Source organism: Pseudozyma flocculosa (assembly GCF_000417875.1).
Source record: "Pseudozyma flocculosa PF-1 unplaced genomic scaffold scaffold00011, whole genome shotgun sequence".
NCBI lineage: Eukaryota > Fungi > Basidiomycota > Ustilaginomycetes > Ustilaginales > Ustilaginaceae > Pseudozyma > Pseudozyma flocculosa.
The window spans coordinates 300,890-313,291 of record NW_006920879.1 but is presented as its reverse complement, the minus strand read 5'-3'; the positions used below and the strand labels follow the sequence as shown (position 1 = coordinate 313,291).

General features: G+C 64.7%; 4 protein-coding genes across 4 annotated transcripts in view; 2 read left to right on the top strand and 2 right to left on the bottom strand.

The window, feature by feature from the left end:
- Nucleotides 1-481: 481 nt before the first annotated feature.
- On the top strand, nucleotides 482-4,542 carry PFL1_03592 (uncharacterized protein; the record flags this gene model as incomplete). Its single annotated transcript, XM_007881111.1, has 3 exons — nucleotides 482-3,884; nucleotides 3,988-4,112; nucleotides 4,207-4,542. The coding sequence occupies 3 exons, from the start codon at nucleotides 482-484 to the stop codon at nucleotides 4,540-4,542; spliced, it is 3,864 nt and encodes a 1,287-aa protein (XP_007879302.1).
- Nucleotides 4,543-6,535: 1,993 nt separating this feature from the next.
- On the bottom strand, nucleotides 6,536-7,633 carry PFL1_03591 (uncharacterized protein; the record flags this gene model as incomplete). Its single annotated transcript, XM_007881110.1, has 5 exons — nucleotides 6,536-6,603; nucleotides 6,698-7,013; nucleotides 7,118-7,154; nucleotides 7,232-7,366; nucleotides 7,458-7,633. 5 exons carry the CDS (start codon nucleotides 7,631-7,633, stop codon nucleotides 6,536-6,538), a joined length of 732 nt encoding a protein of 243 aa, XP_007879301.1.
- A 1,394-nt stretch (nucleotides 7,634-9,027) lies between these two features.
- Nucleotides 9,028-10,201, top strand: PFL1_03590 (uncharacterized protein; the record flags this gene model as incomplete). Its single annotated transcript, XM_007881109.1, has 2 exons — nucleotides 9,028-9,597; nucleotides 9,719-10,201. The coding sequence occupies 2 exons, from the start codon at nucleotides 9,028-9,030 to the stop codon at nucleotides 10,199-10,201; spliced, it is 1,053 nt and encodes a 350-aa protein (XP_007879300.1).
- Nucleotides 10,202-10,440: 239 nt separating this feature from the next.
- The window catches only part of PFL1_03589 (uncharacterized protein), a gene marked incomplete at both ends in the record, with an annotated part of 3,987 nt that continues 2,025 nt past the window's right edge, over nucleotides 10,441-12,402 (bottom strand). The window contains 6 exons of the mRNA XM_007881108.1: nucleotides 10,441-10,842; nucleotides 10,937-10,985; nucleotides 11,081-11,173; nucleotides 11,253-11,688; nucleotides 11,787-12,106; nucleotides 12,195-12,390. Coding sequence (XP_007879299.1) covers nucleotides 10,441-10,842; nucleotides 10,937-10,985; nucleotides 11,081-11,173; nucleotides 11,253-11,688; nucleotides 11,787-12,106; nucleotides 12,195-12,390 — 1,496 coding nt within the window. The remainder of the gene's footprint in view (nucleotides 10,843-10,936; nucleotides 10,986-11,080; nucleotides 11,174-11,252; nucleotides 11,689-11,786; nucleotides 12,107-12,194; nucleotides 12,391-12,402) is intronic.

The window sequence follows — 12,402 nt, the reverse complement described above, 5'->3', positions numbered from 1 at the left end:
GCAGCCTGCCTGTTGGCCACTGCCTGGCCACCCTTTCCGCTTGGACCTGGCAGGGCGGCCTTTTGGCTGGCTGGCGAGCGACCCTGCGCATTCTTTCGGATCCGAGGTCAAAACGCCGCTGAGCCGTCACCGCGCCGCGCCCGACCTCTTGACCTGGACCTGGTGTGGAGCAAGAAGAGCTAGGCAGGAGGGGCGGGCATCAGGTCGAGCTTGGACCCTGTCGCTGGTTTGGGGGCGGAGGGCCATCCAGCAGCAGCCTAGGCTCAACGCAGGCTGGCCAGCCAGCAGGCTCAGTTCGGCCCTCTCTCCGACGGGGGCACCCTGCCTTCACTCAGCACCACCACTACTCTACTTCCTTCACCCGCCATCCGCCTGCTCCGTGCCGCCTTCTACCACCCTGCCCGACACGGCGGCATGACTCTTTGCCCGCCCATCCGCCATCGCCCACCTCAGCCTAAAGGCGCCCAGGCCCATCCGCACCATGTCGACCTCGTCACCCACCCCGCGTGCCGGACCTTCGCGCTCCTCGGCGCGCAAGCGTCCCTTGGCAGACGCTTACAGCCCCTCACCCGCTGCGTGGATCGATGACACCGAAGAGCGCATGCCTCTCTACGACGAGGCCGACGACGACTCGGCCGACGAGTACGTGCCCGAGTCCGCCACTGGAAAAAAGTCGGGCGCCCGCACCAAAACCACAACGCCAAAGCGCAGCGTCCAAAGGTCCGTCCGAACACCTCGGGCCGCTGCCGAAAGCGACTCGGACTCGGACTCGGAGTCAGGCTCCTCCTCGGGCTCTACATCCGAGTCCGGATCCTCCGAAGATGACAGCACCGACGACGACGATGACCACGACGACAACAGTTCCAGCGACCAGAACGGCCCGCCCCGACGCCGCCAACCGGCGGGCAGGGGCGGACGCGGTTCCATCGGCATCGATCCTGCGCTCCTCGATCCATTGGGCCTGACCCTTGATGGCAACACCGAGGCCACGGATCAAGACGTCGACTTCGAGAGCGAGAGCTTCGCTCGCCTCGTCAGCTCCCTCCAGGACACCTCGAGACAGACAGGCGCACTACGCAAGACCTGGGACACGTCCATCGAGCAGGAGACTGCCGAGTTCGAGGCCGAGCTCCGCGCCGCCGCTGGATTCAACAAGAAGAAGCGCGTGAAGCGCACGTTCAAAGAGGCGAACCTCTCGCTCGAGGTGAGGGACCTCATCGCGCAGGCCACCATGCTTTACGTCGACCACTTCCTCCTGGAGGCAATGGACAAGCTCGAGGAGATCGTTCGCATCGATCCCACCGCCCTTCAGGCCTGGCATATGCTCGGTATCATCCACGCAGAGCTCGGCGACGAGGAAAAGGCCATCCAGGCCAGAATCGTCGGCGCACATCTCCAACCGCGGGCCATGGCAGAATGGAGGGACCTCGCCTACCGCTCCTACCATATCGGCCTCGTCCGCCAGGCTGTCTTTTGCCTGTCGCAGGCCATCAGGCTCGATCGGACCGACGTCAACAGCATCTGGGACCGCGCCACCATGCTGCGCGACCTCGGCGACGCAAAGGCTGCCGCTAACGGCTTCTTCGACTTGCTCAAGCTGCTGCCGCACGACGCATCCGTCGTTCGCGAGCTGGTGCCGGTCCTCGTCGGCCTGAAGAGCTACGGCCGTGCCATTGCCGTGATGGAGGAATTCCTCGAGCACAGCAAGGCGACCTATCCCGATCCTACCGTGCTCGACGACGACCCGGACGCACCAGTCAACCAGTTCAACGTCGCGGAAATCGTCACGCTCGCCGACCTCCTCCTGATGGACCGGAAGCCTGTCGAGACGATTGCCGTGGTCCGCCAGACGGTCCGCTGGCTCCATGGCCGGGCGTCCGAAACCTTCTGGGACGCCGTCGATGACGACCGCGAGTTTGACGAGGACCGCAACGACGAGTTTTCCCAGAGTCGCCAGCAGGGCGGGTACGGAAGGATGGTCGAGATGGCGCCCCCTCACCCGATCGATCCCGAGATCCGCCTGCGACTCGGCAAGGCGCGCATGATGATCAACGACGTCGACGAGGCGATGCGTCACTTTGAGCTGCTGATCGAGGCGGGACCGGAAGACGCGCCCAACATCCTCAAGGATGTCGCCGACTGCCTCTTCGAGAACAAGCTTTGGGATGCGGCGCTTGATGTGTACCAGGAGCTCGTCTCGGCCGCCCTTACGGTCATCGACGACATCGAGATCCACGCCAAGCTGGCGGCCTGCTCGCATGCGTTGGGCAGGCTCGATTCCGCCGCCCAGTACTACGAGGCCCTGATCGAACATGCTTCGGACAACCTCGAGTGGCAGATGGCCCTGGCCGAGGTGTACGAGGAGATGGGCGAGCGGGACAAGTCGCTCGAGACGCTCCGCACCGTCGTGCGCGTGCTCCAGGCGCAGAAGCAGGCAGAGGCGGCCGAGCAGGGAAGGGACCAGGATGGCGATGCCGCAATGGCGGCCGAGGCAGCCGTCGGCGGCACGCAGATGTCGTTCTTTGACGAGCTCGCGCCGCAAATCAAGCCGAGGCCGGCCGAAGGGAGGGCGCGCATGAACTACGATCGCGAGCAGCGGCTCAAGATCGAGAGGAAGCGCGAAGAGGAGACGCTCCTCTGCTGGCGAAGGCTGGAGCTGCTCGAGGGCCATGTCTTCATCGATGGCTTCTGGAGAACGGACGTGCCGCTGACGCTGGCCGAGGAGGACGACGGCGCCGGCCTCTACGGCTCCGGCGAAAGCGCTGCGGAGCGCCACGCCCGCTACCGGTCCACGCGGCAGTGGCTCGAGGAGGCCAGCGCCCTGGTCGAGAGTTTCCGCAATACCAAGAAGCTGCACACGAGCAAGAAGGCGCGCAGCAAGCGGGGGACCCGTCCGAGGGGACGGCCGAGGATCCTGCGCGCGCCGACCGGCTCGGGGATCAGCAGGATCCGGTCGCAGGCGCAGAATCTCCTGTACCGGCTTCAAGACTCGATGTTCGAAGAGGAGATCGAGGCAGAACACACCGAGATCGGCGCCATGGAGACCTCGTTCCAGAAGCAGCTCGACCAGGCGCGCTTCCGCGGCATCCCCATCGAGGACTGGGTCGATCTCTTCGCAAGATACGCCATGGTCCTGACCAAGATTGGCGGCGAGCAGGCCATGGTCAACGAGGTGATGCAGGGCTTCCTCGACTGCAATGTCGTCAAGGGCTCGTACCGGCGCACAATGACGGTGCGCCTGGCCTGGCTCTCGTGCGCCCTATACGCCCGCGACTACGACACCATCTTCCGCTGCATCCGATGGCTCTGCCAAGAGCATCAATTTCACGACCAGCCGATCCGCCTGCTGGCCTCAATCACCAATGCCCTTGGCCAGCAGTCGCTGTCACGCTTCGTGCACAACCCGGACGTCAAGTTCTATCAGCGAAGGATGAGGCAGATCGAAGCCATCGTCCACGGCCTGACGTGCTACTTTAGCGACAAGACCCACCACTACATCATCCCGCACCACATCTTCCTCAGCTCGACGTACGACGATGCAGGCGACAAGACGGGCGCCGAGGCGGCCGGTGAGGGCGAGGGCGAGGGCGGGAGGAGCGGTGACGACGCGCACGACGACGACGAAGACGACGACGATGATGATATGGGCAGGGACGTCGACGAAAACGGCTCGCCCCACGGCGGCGCCCACCCGCGAAGAGGCGCGGCAGCCGCAGCCGCAGCCTCTGCGACCGACGCGACCGCCGCCATGCAGGTTCCCAAGGGCGCTGAGCCGAGCGAGGCGCTGCGCATCCGCCTAGCCAAGCCGAGCAAGCCGAGCCCGATCGCAGAGACGTCTTACGGCTACATGCTGCTCGCCTCTGGCGGTTACCAGGCACCGGGAGGTAAGTCCGATCGATGGGCGGCCATTGGCGCCAGTCGCGCTGTGAGGCATGCTGACCCGCCTTGTCGTGCCTTGCACCTTGTCCTGGCTCCGCGCTCGCGCAGCCTTCTTTGCAAGGGCCTTTGCGATCCAGCAGAACGATCCGCTCATCTGCCTCTGCGCCGCCGTGGCATTCGTGGGCCGCTCCACCAACCGACAGGCCGACAATCGCCACCATCTGTTCCTTCAGGTAGGTTTTCTTTCTTGGAGCCGTGCGCTGCTGCGAGACACTTCGCTGAGCCTGGCATTGCATCCTCCCGCGTCCCTCGCGATGGCGACGTCAGGCCCTGGCCTTTTTCCAGCTCTACAAGCGCAACCTCGGCCTGGCCGTCGACGACGATACGTGTCAGGAGGTCGAGTACAACCACGGCCGGCTGCTGCACCACCTTGGCCTGCTCCACCTCGCCGTGCCGCACTACGAGCGCGTCCTCGCCCTCGCCTCTGCTTCGCGCGACAGGCGCCGCATCAACGGCGGCGGCAGCGGCAGCGATGACGAGGCCCCGGCGGTGGGATTCGCGATGCACCGCGAGGCCGCCTTCAACCTCTCGCTCATCTATACCCTCAACGGCTCGCCGCATCTCGCCCAGGAGCTGCATCGGCAGTGGCTGACCATCGAGTGAGGCGATGTCGGCGTGTGGGCGAGCGGGCCGATCTCGTCGGGGCGCCCGCCTTTGCCTTGTACTTTTAATGAATGCCGCATGATTCGTTCCTCGCTAACGCTTTGCAGCCGTACCCTCTCGGCGGGTCGATCGACGTCCGATCCTCTTGTCCGAATCGAAAGGTTGGGCATAGGCGAGCGAAACGAGGGATCGAGCGAGGGTAGCCGACTGACGAGCGGGGCGGGGACGCATGTTGGAACGAACCAGGGCGCCACCGCGCGACGTGCCCGCCTCTAGGTGTGCGTGGTGCAACGCCGACGAGGCCTGCTCGTGCCGCGGTCGTTGCGGCGGTTGCGGGTCGACGACGCGACGGCGTTTCGGTTGCTGGCGGGACGACGAGGCGGGAGAAGATGGGGAACGCGAGACGAGTAGACTCTCGACGATCCCGCGGCCCGAAGTGAACCAGCGCGAAAGTCGGGACCGCACCTTCGTGCTCCCCGCTCCTCCTCCGGCTTCTGCTGGGCGCGGTGGAGGCGGGGTGGACGACGAGATCACCGCCGTCGTCGTCGAAGGAGTGACGCTGCTCAAAGAAGCGGCAGCGGCGATGGTGGTGGTGGTTGTGACGGCTCGAGTCGCGGTATCCACAGTCGGCCGCGCCACGGTTTGAGAGCGGCCGTCTGACGGCTCCTCCTCCTCCTCCTCTTTTGTAAGCGCATCGTCGACGTGCTGCCCCAGTGTCACCGATTGCTGGTCCGGTCCCTCGTCGAGATGCTGGGCAGGCAGCTCTCCATCCTCTTGCGCCTCGTCCTGCTTCGCCTCTTGCTTCCCCGCCTCCCCGACCTCCACCGCCTCCTCTCCGTCCGACACCTTCTTCTTCCGCACCCAAAACGAGGGCATGGGGAACTTGATATCCTCCTCGCCCCTTCTACTCCTTCTCCTCCCCGTCGTCGTCGGCGGCATCTGCATGCCCCGATCGCTTCGCATCTGCCAATCCTCCCCCTCCTCCTTCTTCCCTTCGCCCGTCGCCGTATCGCCGGAGCGGGGCTGTGGAGCAACAAAGGCCCAGCGTGGCCAGACGACACGTCCCTCGGCGCCCCGGCGGGCATGGAGGATGACGCGCCTGAGAAACTCGGCGTCCTCCTCGCTCTCCCCGCGCCGACCCGGGAGGAGGGCAGGGAGGAGCGCGACGACCTTGTCGGCATTCTCGACGTCGGCTGGCGAAGGTCGGCTGAGGCTGTGTCTCGAGGGCAGCGAAAAGGGGGGCAGCACGCGTGCAATGGTGCGTGCCTCCTTTGTCGTCAGCCTCTTTGCCGCTGGCGCTGGTGGTGGCTGCGACGATGGGGGGTTGGACTGTCGGGGTCCTGAGGTTGATTCTGCGGAAGAGGAGGACGAGGAGGAGGCGGAGGAGGAGGAGCTGGAAGACGAGAGACGTCGTCGTTTGGTCCCGCTCGCGCCCTCGCGTCGTGGAGGGGGATGGAAGTCCTTCCACTCAATCGACGGTGCGAGGATGTTGCTGCCTTGAGCGTGGTGCGACGACGAGAAGAGCGGTAGAGGGTGAAGGGTGGGTAGTTTGCTCTCCATCTTGTCTAAGGCACATAAGCGGTGGTGGTGGCGGTGGTGGTTGTGGTGGCGGTGGTGGTTGTGGTGATTGCGGTGTTGGTGGTGGTGGTGAGGTTATGAGAGAAGGTGGGTGAGGCGACAAGGGGTGGGTGGTGGTGCGGGGGAGAGGATGGGAAGCAGCGGAAAGCGGCAAGTGGAGGCTGCCCTACGCGTCGAGTCGAGTGAGAGCTGGCCAGGGCGGGACATCGCGTTCAAGCTTGGGCATCCCCCCGCTGGACCGCACGTCTTCGTCTGCCACATACAGCGCACCGCGCACTCACAGTCCACGCCGGATGCGATGCGATGGGAATGCGAGCTAAAAGTACAGCGAGTGAGAAGGCAGAGCGGGATGAACAGGACCCAAGTAGAGGGGCGAGAAGGGCGAAATGACAGCGGGCGACGCACTGGCCGCCCGTCATCGTGGCGCAGCAGCGGCCAGGTACTCCTTCATCATCCGAGCAGCCTGGTGGCCCCTTGACAGCACTGATGACGTGAACGAGACGTTGACAAAGCCAGCCGGTCAGCACGCCGTCCGCCGCCCCAAGTCGATCAAGGGACACCGCACGACGCTACTCACGATTCCGCTCCGCGTCGTCGAGACCGTTGAAGAACTCCGCCATCTCGGCGCTCATGCCCGATCCGGCGCTGCTGCCCAGTGCCGGACCGTCGTGGACCATGGCTGCGATGGCCGCAGCGGATGCCGTCAGCGGATCGTCGTCGTCGCCGCCGCCACCGCCAGGTTGACCCGATCGATTGGTCGACGAGCCTGTGTTGGCGCCTTGTTGCTTGTTTGACGAGCTGGAAGACGAGCCGGCTCCGCCGCCGCTGTTGCTGCTGCTCGACGAGAGGTGCTGGGTCTGCTCGTAGATCTGTGCGAGGCGACCGGTGTAGGCCTGAGGAGCGAAGCGAGAGGAGTCTCGTCGTCGAGGAACAAGGAACGAAGCGTCAAAGAAGGGGTTGATATATGGACAGCAAGAGGAACCGTAGGCACGCTCACCTTTGAGAGGACATCCATGAGTTCGTCGGAGTCCATCCTGGATGAGGGCGGGGAGGCGGCGTGTGAGTGGGTAGGTCGAAGTGTACGAAGGGCAATCTCGGCCGTGACACTCACAGATTGGCGAGCCTCATACCGAGGGCGTACCAGTTGTTGTTCTGCTGGCGCAGCTGCACGCTGGTCGGGTTGGCGTCGAGGGCGGCCTTCACCCTGGGACCATAGGCCTTTGGCATGGTGAGGGAGACGACATCGCTGCGTGGCCACCAGGGCGAGGGGCAAGGAGGAAGGCAGCGTCAGTGACGTGGGATACAGGGGCATTGCAAGAGGGATGCGGAGGACGCACTTGAGGGCGAGGAGCTCTGCGAGCCAAAAGGGAAGTTCGAGGCGGGCGTGCTGCTTGATGTCGTCCTCGTCGGTGGACTGGAGGTGGCCGAGGTTGTGCACGTCGATGTTGAATGTGCAGGGCAGCTTGGATGCGTCTGCGATGATTGAGTCGATGCTCCAGTAGGAGCGGTCCATGGTGCGCGGTGGTGCGTTGCGGTCGGGGTTGACGGCGGTCGATGAGGGGATGGTTGGTTGGCAGCTGCCTTTGCTCTGCCCTCGCAAGTCGAGCCTGCCAGGGCCGATGTGGAGCTCCTCGCGAGGTGTTGGTCCCAGGGAGCGCGCCGCGTCGTAAAGTGGGCCTCGCCCTCGTCTCGCGCGAGAGAGGCACCAGGCGTCGTCGACTGCGCCCAGCGGGATGCGCTGCGACCGAAGGGGCCGGGCCGCCTGTCTGTCCTGGCTTCCGAACCCACCGACGCCTTTCAAACACCGCCAGCGTACCGTGGCGTGTTCCAACGTTTTGGATGCGGCTGTCTTTTTTTAAAAATCAAAAAAGAGACCGAGGGGCTAGACTTTGAAAGCTAACTTTTTCCTTCGAACAAACGTGCAGCAAGAAACTCGAGGCTTCCAAAATGAGACCTGTGCGGCGCAGCAGCTTGCTAGTGGCCAACCCCTTTGGCGGGAGGGTCGGCCTGGCCCCGCTGAGCGCTGATTCAAAAATGCGCAACTTGGTAGTGAGGCGTTTTTAAAAAAACGCCAGCCCGTCAGCTTTCGCGAGCCAAGAGGATTTTCAAAACTTGGCAAAGCTCGAAACCCCTCGTGGGCCGTGGCACAGCCAGGCCAGGCAAGCAGTCAGGCCACGCGCACGCCGAGGCCGAGGCCGAGCACGCACGCCGCCTTGCTTGCTTCTTCAGAAGAACGTCTTTGAGGTCGTGCCTGCGCGCCGACGACGATCCTGCGCCCATCGCTCCCGTTCGCTTGTATGCCTGCCTGCCTGCCTGCCTGCCTGCCTGCCTGCCTGCCTGCTTGCCTGCCTGTCTGCCTGTCTGCTGCTCCCTAGACTTGCTCAGCCAACGACGACGCCACCGGGCCACCGACTCGTCCTCCTCCTTCCTCTTCTGCCTTGATCAAAAGACCCGCTCGTCCCAGGCAGGTGCTTGGCTCCCACGCTCATGGCCGGACCTCGCCGTCGAGGCTCCCTCTTGCTCAGCGGGCATCAGCGTCCAGATGATCGTCGCTTTGCTTGGGCTCCTCGCTATCCCCTGACCACGCTGCACCCACGCCGGCAACAGGTGCATGTACATATGCGTATCATCATGTGCAGCGGCAGCGGGACTTGAACAGCCGCTTGCCGATCCCGCAGGCTCAGCCTGCGACCTTTGCAGCTTCGTTGTCCGTTCCTCGTTCCTCGAACGCCGCCGTGATCTTGATCTTGACTTGCTTGACCTTGATCCTATTCGGCAGGCGACAGGGGCTGGTGGAAACTTGTATATCATGGCGGCATCCCCACGACGCCGCCGCCCGTGTCCTCGTCCCCCCAATCTCTTTCCCCCCTTCCACCGTCCTCGGCCCCCGCCCTGCTTAGACCAAAGATGACGCCCACGACGACGACAAGGTACCGCCTGCTCCTATCCGTCGTCCTCCTCGGCCTCGCGCTGCTGAGCCAGGTCGGCGCCCAGTCGTGCTCGGCGGCCAACAAGTGCGGAGCGGCGGCGCCGTGCTGCTCTGAGTTTGCCTACTGCGGCACCACGTCGGCCCACTGCCTGGGCGGGTGCAATCCGGACTCGTCGTTTTCGCCCTCGTCGTGCCGCCCCATGCCGCGGTGCGAGGCGCAGTACATCGACTTCACCGCGTCCAAGCGCCCCTTTGTCGCCCTCGGATCCTTCAACGGCGACCCCAACCAGGCCCAGATGACGCTCGATTCCGGTACCGCCGTCGCCGGCAAGACGGGCGTCTCCCTCCGCCTCACAAAGGACGGTCCCGCCGCTGGGGGTACCAGGCTCAGCACCACCAGGTACTGGTACTACGGAAAGGCAACCGTCGTGATGCGCCACCAGGCCGCCGCTGGCGTCGTGGCCACTTTCATCAGCATGTCCAACAGCAAGGACGAAGTCGACTGGGAGTTTACTACCTCGAGCGGCCAGGACGCAGAGACAAACTACGTGAGTGCCCGCGGTCGTGGCCGCGCCAAGAAGCGCAGCAGCAGCAGCAGCAGCAAGACGACTGACCCGTTTCTCTCCTCTCGCTCCCCTCTCTCTCTCTCTCTTACCATCACCGCCACAGTTCTGGCACGGTTTCGGCGACTACACGCACGGGCGCACCATTGCGCCGACGTCGCTGCCCAACGCGGCCACGTTTGACCGCTCCAACTTCCACTCGTACTCGCTCGACTGGTCGCCCAACCGGCTGCAGTGGTCCATCGACGGCGTCGTCGTGCGCACCGTCTACCGCAAGCACACCCTCGACGCCGCCACGGGCGTCTACCGCTTCCCCTCGACGCCCGCCCGCCTCCAGGTCTCGATCTGGGGCGCAGGCACCGACGCCTACCCGGCCGGCACCCGCGACTGGGCCGGAGGCTACATCGACTGGTCCCAGGCCAACGCAAACACAAAGGCCTTCAGCAACATCGTAAAGAGCATCGAAATCACCTGCAACGAACCCCAAGACGTCCTCGGCAAGCCGGCCTACATCTACTCGGCAAAGCAGATGGACGCCGCCACCGGACAGCGCAAGATCCTCGGCACCGTCAAGAGCACACTGTTGTAGAGAGTCAAGCGCGCAAGGATAGAAAAGGCGCGCCACCCCCCCCCCCCCCCTCTTCCTCTCCACTCGTAGATCGGCAACGGTTCGTGTCATGGGCTCCCGCGCTATCGACTTTGGCTTCTCCCGTAGATCTGTTCTCTCCTCGTCAACCTCTGGCAATACCTCGGAACCACTTGATACCAGCGCCGCACTCGCCTGCTCCTCGCTTGATACCAGCGCCGCACTGGGCTGGCCCTCGCTTGCTACGTCTGACCGTCGATCCGAGCATCCCCTTCCGCTGCTGCCGCGGATGTTCCGGTCGCCGCGCTGCTAAAGCTCTCCAGGTCTTTGAGGATCTCGGCCAGCCTCTGCGACTTGATCGCCTCGGCACCCGAGCCTCCGCCGCCATGGGCGCTGGTCGGCGTCGACGTGCCCGTGATGAGGTTGGGCAGGTGGGCGAACAGATCCCGGCCGCTCGCACTGCCGCCGCCTGCCCCGGCAGCCGCCCCGCTCGACGTCGCACCGCCGCTGCCCGGCCCAGTCGCGCTGCCGCTGTTTTCTCCCATGCGCAGGGGCGGCGTCGCCGAATCGAGATCGCGCACCTCGCGTGCATAGTCGGCCCGGCGCAGCAGGTAGGGCCGCAGCAGCCGCTCGTCGATCTTGGCCTGCAGACGCAAGGTGTCCATAGAGCAGAGGAGATTTCAACTTTCGCCCTTTGGCGCTCGCAGATTCGTACCGATGAGGCTCCGCGGTACTCACGAGGTGCGACTCCCGCATGTACGACTTGAGCACGCTTGCTTGGACAATGCTGTTCGGAGGGGACGTCGGGGCGGCAAGCGGGTCAGAACGCGCCTCGATCGCCGCACAGCCAACGCGGCCGCCCTCCAGGTTCAATTGACTCACAAGAGGTTGCCAAGCTGCCGCAGCATCTCGAAGCGATCCGCGAGCGCGGGGATGCCAAAAGTGCCGATGGCATCCTGGTACATGGCCAAGTCCCTGCAAAGCGTAAAAGGGCGTAGACACGTCAGTCGATGGCCGTCCGTGGATTCGCTCGTACGCTTTCAGCCCCACTCACTTGGTCAGCATCAGGCCGCCCGCCGGGCTGACGGTAAACTTTCTCAGGTGCTCGAGCAGCAGGCCGTGGAAGGCGACGCCGACCTCGGTCAGGAAGCTCTCGGCATTCCTGCTCAGGCTCGCCTTGCCCATCAACATGCTGCCCGCGGAGCCGTGAGCCAGCGAGTCGGAGCCCTCGTCGTCGTGGGCTGCAGACCGCGACGCCAGCGTGCCTGCGGATCCCGGTCGCCCCGCGACGCTCACGCTGGCCTGCATGTACGGCTCGGCGGCGGCGGAGCTGAGGCTGCTCCTGGCGATCTGCTGCACCTTCTCGAGCGCCTCGGAGCAAGCCATGCACGGCTCCGTGTTCATGCGCGAGAAGGCCAGCTCGTCATTCTTGGGCGTGAAGTCGTTCTTCTTCTGCGTCGCGAGGCGGTTGGCGAGGTAGTTGACGACGTCTAAAAGACGGAACGGACGGGAAAGTGGGGGAGAAGTACGCCTGGTCAGTCGAGACGCTCAGGCAGGAATCGCCGCGTTTAGCCACGGGTCTACCCACTGTCGGCCAGCTTCTGCATCAGCGCGTCGCACTTGCCCTCGACGCGTAGGAGGTTGTGGTTGTTGAAGATGACCATTTCGCGGCGGATTGTCACGCTGGTGCTGGCGAGCGGCACCAGCGCTGTGTTGACGTAGTGCTGCCACAGGGAGACGAGCAGCTCGACGTTGCGGATGACTCCGATCAGCGACAGGTCTGGCAGCTGCGGCCCCCTCGTGTCGTGCTGCGAGACGGTGGCGAGGGCCGAGTCGAGCGCCGTTTCGATGTACGTCTTGATGTAGGCCGACGCCAACACCTTGAGCAGCGCGAAGGTCGTCTTGGGCCTGCACATACCGACGGACAGAGATGAGCGTGGTCAGCCAGAGTTCGACTGGACAGCACAGCGGCGCTGCCGATGGCGGTCTGACTCACACTTCGGAAGAGCTGCTGAGGTCGACACAGCGCCCTATTGCCTCGGCATGCCACTTGAGCATACGCTCCGCCACATCCAGGCTTAGCTCGCCCTCTCGCTCCAGGTCGATCTCGTCTGTGGGCCCTGCATCGCCCGAGTCGGCAGTGCCTGCCTCGCCTGGGGCTGGAACCGCCGCGGGGACCGCCGCTGCAGCTGCTGCCGCCGCCG